Source organism: Esox lucius, chromosome 15, assembly GCF_011004845.1.
Source record: "Esox lucius isolate fEsoLuc1 chromosome 15, fEsoLuc1.pri, whole genome shotgun sequence".
NCBI classification, from domain to species: domain Eukaryota; kingdom Metazoa; phylum Chordata; class Actinopteri; order Esociformes; family Esocidae; genus Esox; species Esox lucius.
In genome coordinates, this window is record NC_047583.1 from 20,686,219 (window position 1) to 20,705,158 (window position 18,940).

Consider the following 18,940-nt stretch of genomic DNA (forward strand, 5'->3'; position numbering starts at 1 on the left):
AACTCATCAACCTGTTGACTCCTCATGTATTGAAGGAATCATATGAACATTCCCTAAACGTTTTAATAAACCTTAAAGGATCCTTTTTAAAGTGTACCTCCAGAAGCTGACGTTTCCCTGAGGCCTTCATGTGTATGGTGGCCATCCTATCAGACAGGACAGTGAGGGTGGACTGCATGGCCAGCTGGTTGACCGTGTCTGATTCCACAGCATCAGAACCCAGCTCCTCTGAGAAGCTATTCTGCAGCTTGTCAATCTCTTCCTGCAGTCTCTGGATCTCCTCACTTATTGGCTGGTGGAGGGCATAACAGGGTTCAGTTAGAATTGGAAGGCTTTTAACAGGGGTTGGTGTTGATTAGGATTGGAACCTGTTATGTAGATTATGAATACAGAAAGCTAAAGGCTTTCTGCCTCTAGCTAACAGTGGTATATTAAGCATACCAAGGTGTAACATAAGAGTTCTGCCCTTAAGAAATTGGAAATTGGTGCCTTCAGCATGTGGAACTGTTCCATGGCACTTCGTCCTCAGGTAATACGGAACCTCCTTTACCTTATGGTCTTCCAAATAACTGTCCGTGCTCCTGTTACCGTCCAGGGGCTCGTTGAGTTTGGCCTCAATGGCTTCCATGTTAGAAGAGATTGACTGAAGGGAACCCTGGTATCGCTGCTGCTTCTCCAAAGCCTCATAAAGAGACCTCTGCTTCTCATTGATCTACACACGAAGAACAGGAAATAGAAGTGCTTAGAGCTGGGGCTTCACAATTTATTACACAGTTTTCTAAAATGGTGAAAATGGTGAAGTCAAATTTAAATGCTGTGGAAGGAATGAAGGTAGCAGCTGAAATGAGAACATTGCTTACCACATTCTTCAATGTCTCCCAGGAACGCTGCAGGTCATCCAAGTTGGCCACAGATTCAAATGTCGGGTCAAATAGCTCCTGTATAGGAGCTCTGACGAGGGTGCCTTGTCCGATCTTGAATAAGTAAATAAGTTAAAGAGAAATGGGTTGAATGTAACAAATAGGCATCCCAATGTTTGGTGTATAGCAAGGTAAACAATAAAGTAAGTGGTAGGTAAAGGAAAGGAAAATGTGATTGATGGAAGAAGGGGAGCGACAGACCTGAGAGTGAGTAATGGGAGAGGGGGAGCGACAGACAGGAGGAGAAGACATCTCACTGCTGGTGCCCTCCTCACCAGACTCCTCAGTGACAGGGGAAAGGAGGGTGTGCGAGCGGCCAGCTGTCATCTGACACCCAAGAGGTTTCAGTTGGAATGAACAGACAGAAATTGCAACCGTGTTTTAGATACAGATCAACACAAGCAAAGAAGTTACCTAGATTTGGGGTGTTAGGTAGTCATTCAAAACACATGCAGAGAGGTTAAGCTAAATCAAATCTAAAGATCTTAGGAAGGCATGAATTACAGTGAAGTAATTAGCCTGGTACTGGATTAATCAGAAAACGTTTATAACTTATGTATCAAAATCCTCCATTAGGTCATTGTTCGGGAAGAAGTGCCCTCTTACCATGACAACAGACTGTTTTCGTGTCTCTCCATCCAGCTCTTCATCAGTAAGCCCCGCTCCCTCAGTGTCGCTCACAGTGAGCAGCATGGTGGTGTGCTTGGCCTTCACAGCTAACATCTTACACTTAGAGTTCAGGCTGGAGATCTGCTCTTGGTAACCTTTGATCTTTTGGGCCAGCTCCTGTTAAAGAAATCACAGTCGGAGGTTATGGTGACAACAGGTTTTACAGATTTGTCGTTGCTTTTTAAGATTGGACATGTACACGTTGTTCCTGCCAGAACCATCACATGGATCTATAGAATTCCACTTCATACATACACAATATTGTGTTGTCTTTATTTCGCCGGTAGAGTGTACATTACCTCATGGTGTAGGATCTGAGCCTGAAGCTCCTGGATGTTGCTGGTGGCAATGGGTCGATCCTGGATCACCCTATGGGCGTCCTCGATCAACCCCTGGAGGTGCCTGACCTCTTGCTCATACTGCTCATACTGCACCACCGCCTCCTGCAACAGGAGGAGGTAGAGGAAGGATAACGCCTCTGGCCAGTGTCAATCACATCCGAAATTCTGAACTGTCTCTTGGCTTGTCAGTGTTGCTAACCGGATTCAAACCGTGACCTCCTGTTTACAGCCTTCGGGCAGGAGACTAGGCTTCAGTTTGGGGAACTAACACAAGTCTTCAGTCAAAGGCAATTATATTCATTAAGGAGAGCTGGGGACTCCCTACCTGCAGAATGTTGCACTGTTGTATTGCGACGTGCTGCAGCTGGCTGGCCTCCTGCTGAAGACCCAGTGCTGTGCGACAGATAGCCAGGCCTGGCATCACCTCCTCAGGGACTCGCAGGACACTCTGACACAGCTGGACCGTCTGCACCTGCTGCTTGAAGCCCTCCATCTCGGACAGCAGACGCTGCAACAAGACGAGGAGGAAACATTCATATTTTAAGAAGAGGAAGAAGACGACAATGGAAATGAAAATGACAAATGAATGTCTGACAATGACCTGTCTCTGGGCCAGCTGTTCTTTCAGACTCTGTCTGGCCAGCTCCGGAGAGGTCAGGGTGGCTTGAACCTGTTCCAGAGCCATGTGCAGGGCCTTCACCTCATTTTCCAAGCATTCCATACTCTGAGAGCACAACACAAGCGTCCATGTCAGGACTAAGAAACAAAATAACGAAAATGCTAGTTGGCTAGCTAATAAACTAATTTTAGCCATTTTACAGGAGAGACTCCGACCTCAATACAACATAGATTTTTCATATGCAGTTGAAAATAAGCCTGAGATGCTAAACACTACAGTATATACACATTGTTTGCATAAATCGTATATCATGGCTAACAACAATGCTACAGTAAAAGCAGATGCTAGGTTACAGTGTGTCTGTGCAGTACCTTGGCTGCGTCCTCTAGGCTCTGTAATCGTGTTTTGACATCCTGCTGGAGTTCCTCGGTGTGTCGGCTGAGCTCACACACCTGCTGGGACATGTTCTCTGTCTGCAGCACCTCAGACAGCAGATCCACCTTCTCCCCCATGGCCTGCAGGTCACAGTGGAGCTCCCGGGACTCACGCAGAACAGACTGGAGGGATGGATGGGAGTTGGAAAACACAGCATGCACAATAGATGCAGCAAGTGGACACTTGCTATAAAAGAGTGGCTCCCAGTGAGGGACTGAATCAAGAGGGACTGAATCATATTGGTTTCCAGTTTAGAGTGATGAAAGTATTAGACAAGGCAATAGAACACAAAGTTTCTGCCTCACAGACACACAATCTAAGACTTCCAGGACTGCACAGGGTATGTGTATGTGAGTGTTCTGTGTTAAAATGTCATTCTCCACCAACCTGGTACATTCTGATCTGCTCCTGCAGATGTGGGGAGGAGTTCCAGATGATGTTGGCCCTCACCAGGCCCTTGGCTTTCTCCGACCACCTCATTATGAAGTCCAGCATCTCATTGTACTCATCTAGATGGGCCCCGGCCTGCACATGAGATATAACAGGTGGCATTAAGGAACCAGGAAAAAGGCAGCAGGTTAAGGTGAGTTATAGTATAAATATTACCTAGTATAATTTTGTCAAATGACCCTATATTAAATCTCTGGGCTGAGCAACACAGTACATTGTTACCACCTCTTCAGTGTAACATCATCCAACAACTACTACAGTATTAAAGTAACATGAAGACTTCCTTGGTTTTGGGGGTTTTTCCACAATAGTTTTTTGATAACATTTGTTCTTAACCTTTTTGAGCCAGATGGTTCTACAATCAGCCAGTCGTGCCGTGTGATGATGGATTTCCCCCAACTTGGAGATGGAGTCACTCAGCTGTTTGGCCAAAATAGGGTTGCGTTTGACAAACTCCTGGACTGCTGCATCCAGCTCTGACAGAGTCCGACGACAGCTCTCCAAGTCATCACAAAGACACTGTGGAGAAGAAATAAGCAATCATTAACTTTTTTAGATTAAAAACAATACATTTTAAGAACAGAACTTTTCATTTTTTATCATTTTATCCCACTGAAATTATAGTGAAGATATAGAGTGGATATAAAAAGTCTACACACCCCTGTTCAAATGCCAGGTTCTTGTGATGTTAAAGAATGAGAGCAAGATAAATCATGTCAGAACCTTTTCCACCTTTAATGTGACCTTTAAAGTGAACGATTCAATTGGAAAACAAACTAAAATCTTTGAGGGGGAAAAATTAAAAAACTCACAATAACCTGGTTGCGTGTAGACTTTTTATATCCACTGTACATGTTGGAGCCTATTAATCATTTGCTTACTTTTATCAATATTTTGGAAATTGCCATGTTTTTGAATTATACAGAATAAATATATTGAGACATTCCGAAAGTTCAAATTTTTGTTTGGATTATTATTAAATTATTTTGGACGTGTGTCTTAAACATGCAACTGGTCACCAGTGGCTTTTCGAACAGCCGCTACAATACATTTTATTCATTTTTATTATTCATTCAAGCATGGCACTTACTGAAAACAACGAATACACATATACAATGTATTATTATTACAACATTTACTTTTGTGTGTCATGCTAAGTTGCTCTTGATTAGAGCTTCTACTTAAATACTAAAAGGGAAAAAAAAAGATTTTAAGGGCCATCTTCAGCTCACTTTGGTCTCATCTTTAGCATGATCAACATCGCTGGCTTTGTCTTTGAGTCTGGAGGATATGGCTTTCATCTTCTCTGACACGTCATGGATCCTGGAACTGAAATCCTCCTTGATGTCTCTCGTCTTCTGAATTTCTCTCTCTTTGGATAGGACCTTCAAAAAAGAATACAAAAATAAATACCCAAATTAACCCAATCAAATTTCTCTAAAACCCTTAAAATGTTATAAGATGCGTAAACACGTGGTATACAAATATGTAAAACAAGAGTAAAACCAGTGGACTTGCTTCCTGGCCACAGATAAAGCCTAATCTATTCAAATTTTCCATTGGGCAACGTGTCCATGAAACTGGCCCAGTGATTGATTGTAGGCAAGTTCAGTAATGCTACCTGGTCCTCAATGGCCCCCAGAGCAAGAGACACCTCAGCCAGCTGCATGGAGATCTCTGAGGGCAGGATGGTGTACAAGTCCAGATACTTGCTCTGCTGCTGCTCTGCTATCTTATCCACATGCTGACGGTACCCAATGACATCACTGTGCACCACCTGTAAAAAACATGAGGACAAGGACAAGCATCAATACTCAAAACAAGAAACTTACATGACAGTTGCTGTATAGCTAGCTGGTGAAATTGGTGCCCCCTGTCAATCAAGAGTAATTTGTCCAAAAATGACTCAACTTACAATGATTTGTGTCTCTCCCTCACCAACACTTTCAATAGTTTCATTTCATTCTAGAATAGCGTTTCATTGAATAAAAAAGGGACACCGTTTAAGAAAGCCACTGGCAAAATCTGTGCCTCACAATCAAGAAATGTTTCCAAAAGTAACCAAAGTTTTACTAATCCCTGTGGGATTTGAACCATCAATCACCAACATTAGTAGCACACTGCTCTACAAACAGAGCAAAACTGTCAGTCACCAATGCACAAGAAATATATGGAGTAGAGTTTCATTCAATGAAACTAGGGACACAGTATCTGTGAGCCAGTCGGGGGAAATATCTGCCCCCTGTTTATTCAAAAAATTTGTCAAACTAAAACTTGTGTCTCTCACTAACAAACCTTTCAACAGTTTCATTTCATTCCAGAGTAGAGTTCAATTTAATAAAAAAGGCACACAATTTCTGTCAGTCAAGTGCACTATCGATGCCTACAATAAATCAAAAGGGATTTTTCAAAAATGAACTAAACTTGTACTGACCCATGTGAGATTTGAACAAACAACCACTGGCATTAGCAACAGATCGCACAACAAACTGAGCTACTGTACCCAGTCAGTAACTCCCAAAGACAGTGACGCCCAAAGAAATAAATGGAGTAGATTGTCAATTATTGAAATCAGGGATGGTTTCTGGCAGGTTTCATGTCAATCAACAGTGATCAACCGGGCCTCCCCCGGATAGGGTCACTGTGTCACTGGACTCCCCTGTATCAGCCCCAAGGTTTAACGCTGCAATATTATTATTATACTATATTATTATTATAGGTTCAGTTCTCCTTCTCCAATGTAAATCCTTGTAAATGTAAGGAATGCACTCTCTAAATGTTTATTGTCTCCTGCTCCCTTCAAACTTAGGAGGACACGAGGTCATGGCCCACACCTCCTGAGTACCAGGCTCTAAAGACATGTTGCTGCCACTGTCCAAAGTCCTCCTGGCTGTGTTGCATATCAATAAAGACAATAACTGACGAATTAAGCTGCCAGTCTGCTAACCAAAACCCCCTCCCCCCTGGTTTTCCCTGTCCTTGTGCTTCTGACCTGGATTAGGTTTTATAGACTCTGTACACAGTCCAAATGCATTTATTAATTATTAAAACTTGTACTCTTAAAATGTTCACCAGGCACAGCCAGACGAGGACTGGTCACCCCTCTAAGCTAAGTTCCTCCTAAATTTTAGCCCCTCTAAGGGAGTTTTTCCTAGCCACTGTTGTTGTTTGCTGCTTGGGGTTTCAGGCTGGGTGTTTTGTAAAAGCACTTTGTGACAACTGCTGATGTAAAAATACTTTATAAATACATTTGATTGATTGATTGTTTTTGTGTCTCTCCCACACTAACACTTTCAACAGTTTCATTTCATACAAGAGAAGAGTTAACTTTGATTAAAAAAAAAGGGACACAGTTTCTTTCAGTCAATGGCACAATCTAAGACATTTCTCAACTTATACTGTTTTGTGTCTCGACCTCACCAACACTTTTAACAGTTGTGATCATGTTAGATTAGGTTTACTCTGTAGTTCCACAGTATAAACCAGCCACATACTTCTAGCTCCTGCAGCAGAGCATCGATATCTGGGGTGGGGTTGAGGAGCAGCTCCCTGGTCTCCTGGATCCAGGCTTTGACCACACTCAGGTTCTTCTCCACCTCCTCTCTGTCCTTCAGTTCCATTTCAGCCTGGGTTCGCTTGTTCCGCGCCTGCTGCAGCAGACTGAGACAGACAGAAAACACATACTGTTTTTACTATATTCCAAACTACATAATCAAACTGTTTTAAAACGGGAGCCATGGAAAATGCACAAGACTATAATTTCAAAATGGACAAGAAAGTCCTGTTATATTTAAATTTGTTATAAGTCCTGTTATATTTAAACAGCATCTTTGCACTCCACAACAGCTGTGGGGAAAGCGCCCATGCACATGTACCTTTCCATGTGGTCTTGTACTGCTCTGATCTCCTTGAGACTGGGCAGTTCATCCTGCCCGGATGTGGGTGATGGTGAGGGCACCTCCACATCGTGGAGCAGGCTGAGGGCATACTGGCGAAGCAGAGTGAGGGAGGACAGCTCCCTCTCCACATCCTGGATCAGTAGCTCATGCTGGTCCAACACAGACTGAAGGGTGGCCTTGGAGGCCTTTTCCAAAGCACAGTCCATGACGCGGCTCTGAAGCTCTTCCGTGACGTTCCTCACCTTCACCATCTGGAAGGGAAAAAAGGCAGATGTAGATACTGGCTAGCTGAGCATTCACAGCAGAATAACACAAACAGATCTGGGACCGGCAAAACTGTTCTTGTGTTTATTGTCTACTATTCCAGTACTTTGTCTCTGAAGGTCCTCCACTCCTGTGCTGTATCCTCCAGGACCGTCTCCTGTCCTCGTGCCACGCTGCGAAGCCGGGTCCAGCGCTGCCACACCGTGGTCATGGAGCGGCTTATTGTGGCCTTGCTTGCGTCGCTCCCCACCAGCTCGAGCAGAGAGGCTTGCTCCTCCAGCCCTGTCAGCTTCTCCTGGAACCCATTCACCATCGATACCAGAGACTGGCAGAGAGGGAGGAGTCATTTCAAATAATAAAAGTGTTTAAGAACAAAATGGGAAAAGTATAATAATAATGAAGAATGTCCTAAGATGCCGCAATTAGCAAAGTTAGCAGGTAATGTTAAAGTCAAAATTGACATTTTCATGGTGTTCTCATTTACCCTATGACTCTTGAGCTTTTCCTCTGCCTCCAGAAAGGTGGCAGCCTTGCCAGTGGAAAACTCAGTCAGCTTCTTCTCCACCTCATTCATCAGTTCAATCACTGTCTGCCTTGCCTCCTGGTAGGATTTCCACTGAGCCACACAGCTAAGGACAATACATTTAAATTAAATTCAAATGTTATTTTTCCAAAAAGGGATAACAATTGTCCAGTTAAGTATTTACAAAGACAGCACATTATGAAGGGGATTAAATGTCTGACTTTACACTAACTTCCAATGTTGAGACAATGAGGAAGATCGTGTGAAGAATATCCAAACTAAGTTAACAGTCTTAGTCTTGAATTGCTTATCTTGGCATCAAGGTTTTTCAATCTGTATTCAAACTAGGAAAATATTTTCAACTGCTAAGCAACAATATGTTTCCATACATATTACTATCAAAACTTTTAATCAGTACCTGATCAGAACATCCTGGTGACACTGCAGCTGATCACGGACTTCCACACTTCTTTGCTGAGCAGACTCAACACTGAGCCTGAGCTGTTCTTTGGCTGTAGGGTTGACTAGATTCTCCAGCTGGGGAGGCAGAGACTCCAACTCTTGCAGGTGGGCAAGAAACTCCTGCTCCCAGGTAAAGGGAGAGAAGCACTTCAACTGTCATCCTCTAGTGGCTGCTAACCTGAGAGAGAACCTGTGCAACTCCCTTTCACTAAAATTCTCATGTTGTCATACCAAACCCTATTGACTTAACAGTGACATGAATCAGTTGGGCAAGAGCAACAACAGATTTGGAACCAGGCTAGTTAGTAACCATCCACGAATCACATCAACCTCTTATAGCATTGAATCTTTAATAGGTAAAACACCTGCTCTGAGGCCATAATGTCCTCCTGCTGTCGGAGACACTCCTCATAGTTTTCTACATCCACCCCAAGACTGGCCAGCTGTAGGAAGGCCACCGCGTCCTCCAGCCACTCACACGCTGATTGCATCCGGAAGTGGTACTTCTGACACAACGCCAAGGCCTGTTCCAGAGTGATCTGGAAAACAGAACAGAATTTTTTTTTACGTGTGAAGCAAGCAACAGCAAAAAAGTAAGTTAGCCAACAGTCTACAATGTAACAGTTTTTACTTTCTTAAAGAGTCGCATTATTACAGAAATAATCCGAAAGTTCCAAAGTGAAAAGGCTGGAAAAAACCCGATATTTCCTTACTTAGTCATATACATTAAGAAAGTAGGAGATATTTTCACCTGTTTGGAGCTCATGGCTTGTTGAACGTCTGCCTGTAGCTTAGCCATCTCCTCCAAGCTCAGGTCAACGTGGGCTGGGACCAGTTCGTTGGCGCTGGTGTACTTCTGTTTTTCCCTGCTGCTCAGGGCAGCCACAATCCTCAGCCTGGAATGGACCTCCTCCTGCATGATCTGCTGCTTTCTGATCTCTTCCTGGACCTTCTCAACTTTAACATCCACGACAACAGCACAGCCCAGCTCATCCCTGACCTGTTGCAGCCAATCCAGGGTGCGATTCACCTCAGTCTCAAAGTCTTTACTCTGGACAAACCTATTCTCACACTCCACTATGAGCTCCCCCACGGAGGACTGCAGGGACTGCAGCTCCTCCTGCCACAAAACCACCTGTTCTCTGGAGGCCTCATGTGCAGCCTGGTTGATCTGAGGAGCCAGGTCATCCATCTGCTCCACCAGTCTGGAGAGATGGGAGCTGGCACTCTGGAGACTCCCGGCCAGGGCGTGGTAGTTCTTCAGCCTCTCCTCTGCTGACTGGGTCTCCGCATTCACCTTGACCAGTTGTTCTTTGGTGGCCTTCAGCTCCGAGTCCACCTGCATGGCCATGGCTTTGTGATCCTCGAACGACTCCAGTGTGTCGTCGAGATGCTCCACCCGCTGCTCAATTAGTCTCTTGAGCCCGTTGTAGAGGCTCACCAGCTGGGTCATCTCTTCTGGCCTCCAGGGTTGACCAGTGCTGCGGAAGCCTTCTTTCTTCTGGTTTAGTTCACTGACAGCCAGAGCAAGATTTGACAGATCCACTTGAAGAGCTTTGTAGTCTCGCTGTAAATTCACAACCTCTTCTGTCTGCAGACCAACAGGTTGGGTCCCTAAGTTATGAAACTGCTCCTCAAGCTCTTTTAATGCTTTGTGAGTCACGTCTATGAAAGAGGCATACTCTTGTCTGGCTAGAATGGCTTGTTCAATCTTCTCCTGTTTCTCTTTGGCCAGAGCTAGTATGCTGTTGTATTGCTGCGGGAGGGCATTGAGTTTCTCATCCAAATAACAGTGGTCCACTTCATTCAGAGTGGGCAGGATCTCCTGACCAGCTCTCTGGACAATCAGTAGTAGATTTTCATATTCCATTGCTTGCTCTACTATCTGCTGGTATTTCAACAGCTGCACATTCAGCTCAGAGTCCCCATTCATCAGGTTGATTTCAGGGAAGGTAACTATGTCTGCCTGTTTCAACCATTGACATGTTTTCTCCAGGTCTGCCTTGAAGTACTTCCTGGAGACAAGCACTTTTTCCAGCTCATGTAGCCTCTGGCCACACTTTTGCAGGGCTTTTTCAAATATATTTTGGAGCTCCTGAAGCTTGGTAAGCATCTCAACCTTCTCGTCCTGTGTGGCATCTCTCATCAGGTCTCTGCCCTGGGACCACAGGGAGGTCAGCTCGCTCTGATATGCCTTCAAGCTGCTCTGGATGTTTCTGCAGGTTCGAACCTGCTTGGCCAAATCGTCTGGCAGCAGTGCAATGTACTCCTCAGCTTGGGTCTTCTTCTCATTCTGCTGGACCCAGGTGATGGACTGATTGACAGCCTGGAGGAACTGTGTTCTCTCTGTGAATGCCTTGCTGAGGTGATTCCTTCTCTGGGCCACCTTCATTTACATGAAATAAAACAAGTAAGAAATATTATTCCGGTCTAACCAGAAGTGAAAACATAAGTTAAACATGCGTCCGCACCCACCTTTACACTCAGCGACTCCACCTCTGTCTGGGTGTCTGAGATTAGCTGCTGTAGGCGCTGGCGCTCGTTGAGCCCAAGGTGAGCCAGGACGCGGTCAGCGTCGGTTATGGCCTGCGACAGTAGCAGCTGCTTAGCCTCCAGCTCACTACAGATGCTAAGGTGGTCAAAGAGGAAGCTTTGGGCCAGCTCTGGAGGAGGGCTCATCGTCATGGTTTTAGACAGGGTCGGCTGCTGCTCCTCAGCCCACTCCCTGGCCTCTCTAAGACGAGCCTCAACCTGATAAATAGATATTGCATAGGTTAGATCAGAAATGTTCGCCTTTCTCAACACCCCCGTACACACACAAACGCACACAGACCTGGGCCATGTCCTCCAAGGTTAGCACAGAGTCCTGTATCTTTCTGTCAATGAGACTCTGTAGCTGGGCCCAGCGTTGTTCAAAGTGGCCAATCTGCTCCTTGACTAGCTCCTTGTCATCCAAATTCAGATGGTGGATGATCTTGTGTCTCTGATCTTTAAGGTCTTCCAGAGTTCCCTTCTGCTTTTCCAGATCCACAGAAAGTTTCTTCAGTGCCTCCAAGTACTCTGATGAACTTTCAGCTTCAGTCCTACCAAAAACAATAATAATAGTCAGATGACAGTGTATTTTTTACATCAGTCTCAGAGAACGCTGTCAGTGTGATATCATTGTGTAGGATATCAGGTTAGTGCAAAGCACCCATTTTGCATGAACTTTCATTTCCCTCTGGCAGTGTGTTTCAGATGGATAAATGGATAACCCACCTGGCTAGGCCGTCCCACTCCTTAGACACCTGCTCAAACAGGCGCTCGAGGGCTGCGATGCAGTCATGGTACTCCCGGGTCCTCTGCAGGTCCTCCTCTCTCTGCTCCTGGAGTCTTCTAGCCTGGTGACATAGCTCCAGCCAGGCGTGGCTCAGGCGCCCTATCTCCCCATGTTCTGGGCTGTCCTGGCCCGTAGTCAGACGACTTACACTCTCCGTCATCCTGGTTAAGGTTGCTTGTTTATTCTGAAGCTGCTGGCTAAACTCCTGTAGGAGAAACAGAGGATAAAGATTTAATTAATTCACTTAGTAAGCTAATTTCTTTTTTCGCTGTATTTCAGTTAAGATTTTACTTATTAATCTTCAGTGAACACAGTGAAGTCTTCATGAAGAAACCTATAAAGATATCTAAGTTCCTAAAAGGTTCATTAATGCCAAAGTGTGGACTGTTTCCATCAGGTCTCATGGTACCTGGGCCTGGGTAAGCATGTTTTCAGCAATCTTGGTCTCAAGTTCAGTGGGTCTTCTGGAGAGACTGAGGAGCTGCTGCTCCATGTCCTGGAACAGACCAGACAGCTCTTGCTTCTGCTCCTTTATCTCCCTCCAGCCCTCAGACAGCTCCTGGGAGTTCAACATCCTCTCCATGATCTGCAAAGTGCACAGCAGAGCTCACAACATCAAGTCAACCTTTCCACAACTTTGTGTACTTCAGCTTTATGATTCCTTTGATGGTTGTTGTATTCATACTCACAGGCTGACATATTTACCCTAAACTCTAAGTATTCATGCTGATTTTGTTGTTAGAGCTATTGGTTGTAATGGATACTGTATTACACATGTGAATTACATTGAACTGAAACACATGAGGAAAACAATGTTCTCATTGTTTTAGGGTGAGGTGATGCAGACCAGGTGTTTTTGTACAGTGAGACCGGCCTACACACCGTGTGTTTGACATGCTGGACCTCAGCAGCAGTGACCTTCACAGCATCATCAGACAGGTCACACACAGAACAGACCAGGTCAAGGTATGTACTGGCCTGTTCCTGAAGAGCTCTGTAGTGCTTCACCTGGAAAAGTAACAGGCAACGAAACAAGAAAATGACTCTGTGATCTGTGTGATCAGTGGGTTAGGAGAGTCACCACCCCCTTTCAAATTGTTTACCTTTCGTTATCTTACAGCCTGAACACATAAAACCCATAAAAACAGACTTTTTTCTGCCATATTTAAGGCCTATTGAGCTACAGGTAAATGAAGATAAACGAGAAGCCCCGTATATATATAGAGAGAAATATTAGGTTTATGATTGTTCTCTTTTTATTGAATGTAACTTAGAATCTTGGCATTTCCAGAATTGTAAGGAGTAACGTTGCCACGGAAACACCTTTATTGTGTCATCTGATTGTCTTTCTCTGGCTATAAAAGTGAGCGCAGAGAGCAATCAGTAATTCAGTCACCTGTTTGAGGGCCTCCTGTAGGCCAGAGGGAGGTTGACATTGCAGCTGAAGCTCCTGATGAACAGTAGAGAGCCAGGTTTGGCACTGCTGCAGAGTGTCCTGGTGGCTGACATGCTTCTGCAGCTCTTTGTCCAAACTTTGGTAAACCTGATGATGCAAACAGGCAGGTTAGTGCGGTGATAAAGCAAGTTATTTAAATGGATATATCAGTGTTTAATCTGATGTATTCTGGGATATTTTCATTTTTTTAAAATAAGAAATAATAATTAATTTGAACAATCCCCAACATGATCTTAGAGACATTTCCAGACCAATTTAAACATAAAACATTTTTAGGGGCAACATTTTTTTTTTTTATGGTTTCAACTCTAATGGTATTAGTAATCATAAATGTAAGATTACTGTCGTCACATCATTTGCTTAAATTAAGTTTTCAATTTTAGTGTTTTTATTTAATACAACTACACTTAAATTCAGATTATGCTTTCTGTCAGGTGTGGTCAATTCCAAATTAATTTTAAATCAGTAGTGGAATAGGCATTAGGGCAATTCAGATTTGACCCTAATCCTGTCAGGAAGATAATACAGATGTAGTAGGGGGTACAACAAGAGCACAGGGTAGCAGAGGAGCCAGTAGACATCAAAATAAAAGATACAAATATAGAAGAGAAGATAGGAGAAGACTGGAGCAGGGTCGAATTTCCTAGTTTATATTAGAATGAATGTTACACGACAACTCACGCGCTGTGCCGTGCTACAGATGGCTGAGTAGCTGTCTCTTGTGCCCTGCTGGTGACCCTGAACCTGCTGGCTGGTCTTAGCTTGCACCTGCTCTGTAGTGCAACTGGACACCAGGTCATCTCCTTTAACCTTCAGACTGTTCAGGCGCTCCTCAAAGCTAGCTATCTCCTCCATTATAGCCTAAGACAAAATGTGACAGATATGTTTTTGAAAAATTTTTCAGCAAAAAATATTTTCAAAAGCTGGTTTAGAACATCAGAAGCATAATTCCATTGTCATGGCCACCGATTAATATCTGTAGCCACGGCAAGGGAATAATTACAATTATTACATCATTTCATTCTCATGGATTCTAATACAATTCCATTCTAGAACATCAGTCATCTTACTCACCTTGTGCCGAGCCAGTTGTTGTGTGGCCGTTTCCATGCTGAAGGTCTGCATGGAGTCTGAGGATACCAGCCTGCTGGACATCTGAAGGAGCCACTTCTCCACTTCCTGGAGCTCACTGTTGTAGGTCTCATGGTCCTTCACCCACTCCGCCATACTCTGTACCTGACCCTGTAAACAGTACAGTTAGTTAACTCTATACCTGACAAGCTACCAAACCAATCAGGTAGGACAATGATTTATTACGGTTTCATGCTCTAGTTAGCTGACTAGTCTGCTACAAGAAACTACAAATTAAGGAAGCTCTCTAATACACAGGTTTGGGGAATAAATGTAGCATGACTAGAGTCTAAACCAACACTGCACAATCCTGGTTCATCCTATCCTTCTGATCTGTGACTAATTCAGATCTGGGACACTAGGCCAGTGAAATACACCAGGTAGAAGCAAAACCGTTTCAGCCTTTCAGGTAGAATGACTTTGGATGGGTCCATTGGTACAGTAGCAGAACACCTACCTTGGCTGCAGTGCAGAGGTCCTGGTAGTTTGTCTGCAATCTGCTTATGTTGTCCCTGATAGTGGGGTCACGGACGGTTCCTAGCAGTGCCTCTCCTTTCTCAACCACAGATTTTACCGCTGACTCATGAGACTGCACTGTCTGCAGGATTGTCTATGTAAAAGAGAAAACACTGAATGTCAAGTGATGAATGCGTTGCAGAGGATATGGCCATTTTTATGAGGCAAAATTCTAAGATTAAATAGATACTCTTTGTACCTTGTATTTGGCTAACTGAGCCTTTTTCTGATAGAGCTCAGCTTTGGGTTCAACAGGCATCCCTAGCAGGGCCTTGGTTTCTGCCAACCACTGAGCCTGGGTTTTGTACTTGTCTTGGAAGTCTTTAGAGAGGGAGATACATTTCTCCAAGGAGCTGTGTTCAGTGCGGAGCCCAGCCATTAGGCTCTCTAGCTGGGAGCGACGAGCATCCACCTCCTCCCTTAGCTGGTCTGCCTCTGATTCCTCCAGGAAGGCCATGGCTCGCTCAGTTTTCTCACGCATCGTCCTAAGTAAACTGTGGCCCTGCTCCATGTCACTCTGAAGAGCCTGGATGACAGATACAGACATAAAGAGAGCACAGGATTAAGGTTAAGGCGAAGCAAATAGATTAAAATGCTTGGGAGTGTCTGCCATGCTAAAGCACCTGCATTGTAAAGTGACTTTGAGTCTAAGAAAAGCGCTATATAAATAAAATGTATTATTATTATTATTATTAATGTCTGAGCTCAAAACGCAGTTTAAAATGATATTTTTTTTTACAGATTTTCACCAAGTAAGTAGCTTGATGCATAGCCTGGCTAAACTCTGAGACTGTACCTCCAGTTTCTTCATCTTCCTCTCCATTGTGATACGGTCCACTACATCGATGCTGATAGCCACAGTGCTAAAGTTGTTCTGGGCGGAACTCAGCCAATCTGAGTAGGAACTGAACACACTCTGGGCCTCCTCAATGCAATAAACCTCCTCCTGTAGCTGCTTGATGCTCTCCTTCACGTGAACAACACAGTTGGACATTTTAGGGAAGACCGTCAGGAAAAAGTTGCAAATCCCACATTTTAGTCGGAAAGTAGAATATCAGTATATACTGTGTGTGTTTGGTGTCATACCAGTAGATGTAGCAGCAGGGCATGGTAGCGAGCGGTGAGCTGGGTGGCTCTAGTGCTGACCCGGCTGCTAATGTGGGTCTCATCAATGACCTGCTGGGCTAGAACACTCAGACCCTCCACCTCCTCCTGGTACACCAGAACCTCCTCCTGCCAACCCTGTGTACAGAGACACAGCATTTTATTGACACACTGGGGAACTGCGGAATGGGGAGGAAGTGGTGGAGGAACAGAAGGAGTCTACTTCCTGCTCCTCCCAGTAGAACACACATGAACATCAATCTGTACCTACTTACATACTGTAACAATCCTCAACAACTTCATTGGTGTCACTTGGTGTCTAATAGCAAGCTGAACCACTGCTGACCTTAATCAGTTGCAGCTGAGCTTCTTTGGTGGCGCGGTCTGACCTCCGATGGCTTCGTAGTTGACCTTTGCTCTCCATGCTCTTCAGCCAGCTGTCCAGACGCTGAAACTTCTGCTCCATCTGGCGGAGCTTGGCCAGGGCACTGTTGAGCTGGGCCCTGGTGTCTCCCAGCTTACTCTGATACATCTTCCAGTCCTGCTGTGTGGTCTCCAGCAAGCGGTCCTCGATTTGGGGGTCGCCCCAGCGCACAACCTGGTCTCTACTGTCCAGCAGGGTGTTGAGCAAGGCCTGGCCCTCCGTGCACCGGACTTGCAGCTCCTGGAAAGGAATGCAGGGATGCAGCCTTTGTTATTAACACTGAGGAGTAGTGCATGTCTTCGGTCATTCCAATTACACATACTGAAAGGCAGTGTCTTAGCTTCCTCTTCTGTCTCTGCCAGTTTGTTGTTATAGAACATCCTCTGTCATTTGGAAGCACCCAACCTGTCACAAGGACGTGCTAGAACACAGTGAAACGCATACTGGGCTCCAAGTCTTCCCTTCCCTATCCTGCACAATGAAAGGCAAATGCACATCGCCCGTACTAGCCTCCCACTGACAACCAGCTGTGACACACCCTGGGATTGAGCCCGAAGAGCCTGGCACCTCTGCTCTATGTGTCTTAGACTGCTACCCCAAGTCCCCCTGTGTTCATTTTCTGACCTGTAGTCTTTGTAGCGTCTCTTCCAGGGTGTCCACATCCCCCTCTAGCTGTGTGTAGCAGCCCAGCTTCTCTTGCTCCTGCTCCAGCCACGCCTCAAACTCCTGCAGGCCTCTCTGGTACTGCTGGTGGGCTTGCACTAGCTCCTCCGCCTTCCCCACCGCATTCTGGCAGCACAAGGGCAATTATGTGAATTGTAGACATGCAACTATGAAACTATGAAATACCAGCATATGACATAGTTTCAACAAAGTTTGTCTTTCCCACAGCCACCATGCGTGGGGGGAAAGCCATAACCTAGAGAATATCGTGTTGTATCTACTATTATTGAAAATGCCATAAGGGCCAACCTTGGCGTTTTCCTTGAGGGTGTTGTATCGTTCCAGCAGGTCCTGCAGCTCTAGCTGTGTGACGTAATGTTCGGCCATGTTGGCACCCTTCAAACTGATGGTGTCCAGAAGACTGCTGTGGCTCAGCACCTCTTCATAGAGAAGCTGAAACAAATACAACATGGCACAGGGCTTTTGTGTATGTTTCTACAGCACTTGAACAGCACTTGAACAACAGCAAGACACAGCATTAGGTTACTTTTAAAGAAATTGTAAGAGGATATAGCAACTGTATGCTTTTCACCAGTTTTCACCCCTTACAATTTTGTGGCGAAATATGGCGATGGCTTGGTGCAAGAGCAGTTGCAGGAAAGTCACCACAAGGTGGCACTAGAGCACGACAAGAAAAGGCATCCACCCATCCACAATGGGCAGCGCTGAGCCATTATGTGCCACCACATGTTAATACCTTGCCAGCTGTATTGCATTGCAGTATCTTAGAGGATGGCAAGGGTTGAAGGCAACATTTTTCAATAAAACAAAAGATGTTTGAAAAACACTTTGTGACCCACCCTTATCAATGGTAGGTGTGTCCTTAACAGTTTTTACTTGATTTCCTCTTACTGTATGCTACAATTAAGCCATTATTATTTTGTATCACATTTCCCATATACTGTCAATAATAATAAGTAACTATGATGACCATGGATACCTTTGCTTTACCCAGCTTGGCAGTTTTGTCTCTCAGCTCGGAACACTGTTTGTCTGTTGGGTCCAGGCTCTCCTCAACACGCTCCACCCAGTCCAAAAACTGGCGCACGTCCTCCTGATAGCTTGTCCACTGGGAAAGGGCTCCCTCCAACTGACTGTGGGGGAATATAGTGCAGTGCAAATACATGTTTGCAGTTAATACTATTATGTGATGGTTGAGTTACCATAATGTTTTTTTTTTATTTCTTTAGACAATACCAATCTATTAATCTTTTTATGTCATGTTTAATGTTTTTGGACCTAAAGACCTCTCTGCTAATTGGGAACAATTCTTTCTTATCCCACAAAGGTCTCTGCTAAGGCATTCCTAACTCGGTTAATGAAAAAGAGGAGCTAACCTTTTGCATTGTATGGAGGCAGAAAGGAGGGCATCCCAGCAGTCTTTGAGGTCCTGGATGTGCTTGCGTACTACCGGTACTCCCTCTGCTGAGGTATTCCTCTGGACAGACTCTCCCCTAGTGACAATCATCTTCAACTGGATCTCCTTCTCCTGACGTGCTGTCAGCAAAGCCTGGCACATGAAAGTCCAAGTATTACGAAATGATGCCTCAGGAATGGACAAGAAATTGTAATCTTAGCTAATCGTTCACAACTTGTAATCCAAGTCCAAGTTTCTGTTAGCCTTGTAAAATTATGTTTTTCAGCTAGTTTAGCTTAGTTGAGCTATATTTACCTCAGTTCTCTTT

The 18,940-nt window shown here is 44.7% G+C and overlaps 1 protein-coding gene across 3 annotated transcripts in view; it reads right to left on the reverse strand.

The window, feature by feature from the left end:
- Positions 1-18,940, reverse strand: part of syne1b (spectrin repeat containing, nuclear envelope 1b) — a 106,477-nt gene that overhangs the window by 30,092 nt on the left and 57,445 nt on the right. For all 3 annotated transcript variants that reach the window (XM_034297399.1, XM_034297401.1, XM_034297400.1), the window contains 37 exons: positions 18,593-18,765; positions 18,196-18,349; positions 17,505-17,648; positions 17,157-17,321; positions 16,455-16,772; positions 16,091-16,246; positions 15,801-15,971; positions 15,204-15,530; positions 14,946-15,098; positions 14,432-14,599; positions 14,039-14,218; positions 13,298-13,444; positions 12,784-12,909; positions 12,311-12,487; positions 11,841-12,106; positions 11,416-11,665; positions 11,058-11,333; positions 9,334-10,968; positions 8,948-9,121; positions 8,539-8,702; positions 8,082-8,226; positions 7,704-7,922; positions 7,310-7,584; positions 6,929-7,094; positions 5,056-5,211; positions 4,667-4,819; positions 3,771-3,953; positions 3,372-3,509; positions 2,921-3,106; positions 2,532-2,654; positions 2,256-2,438; positions 1,889-2,032; positions 1,527-1,706; positions 1,122-1,247; positions 861-974; positions 551-712; positions 98-292 (listed from right to left, as the gene is read on the reverse strand). In XM_034297399.1, the coding sequence (XP_034153290.1) occupies positions 98-292; positions 551-712; positions 861-974; positions 1,122-1,247; positions 1,527-1,706; positions 1,889-2,032; positions 2,256-2,438; positions 2,532-2,654; positions 2,921-3,106; positions 3,372-3,509; positions 3,771-3,953; positions 4,667-4,819; positions 5,056-5,211; positions 6,929-7,094; positions 7,310-7,584; positions 7,704-7,922; positions 8,082-8,226; positions 8,539-8,702; positions 8,948-9,121; positions 9,334-10,968; positions 11,058-11,333; positions 11,416-11,665; positions 11,841-12,106; positions 12,311-12,487; positions 12,784-12,909; positions 13,298-13,444; positions 14,039-14,218; positions 14,432-14,599; positions 14,946-15,098; positions 15,204-15,530; positions 15,801-15,971; positions 16,091-16,246; positions 16,455-16,772; positions 17,157-17,321; positions 17,505-17,648; positions 18,196-18,349; positions 18,593-18,765 (8,172 nt within the window). The remainder of the gene's footprint in view (positions 1-97; positions 293-550; positions 713-860; positions 975-1,121; positions 1,248-1,526; positions 1,707-1,888; positions 2,033-2,255; positions 2,439-2,531; positions 2,655-2,920; positions 3,107-3,371; positions 3,510-3,770; positions 3,954-4,666; positions 4,820-5,055; positions 5,212-6,928; positions 7,095-7,309; positions 7,585-7,703; positions 7,923-8,081; positions 8,227-8,538; positions 8,703-8,947; positions 9,122-9,333; positions 10,969-11,057; positions 11,334-11,415; positions 11,666-11,840; positions 12,107-12,310; positions 12,488-12,783; positions 12,910-13,297; positions 13,445-14,038; positions 14,219-14,431; positions 14,600-14,945; positions 15,099-15,203; positions 15,531-15,800; positions 15,972-16,090; positions 16,247-16,454; positions 16,773-17,156; positions 17,322-17,504; positions 17,649-18,195; positions 18,350-18,592; positions 18,766-18,940) is intronic.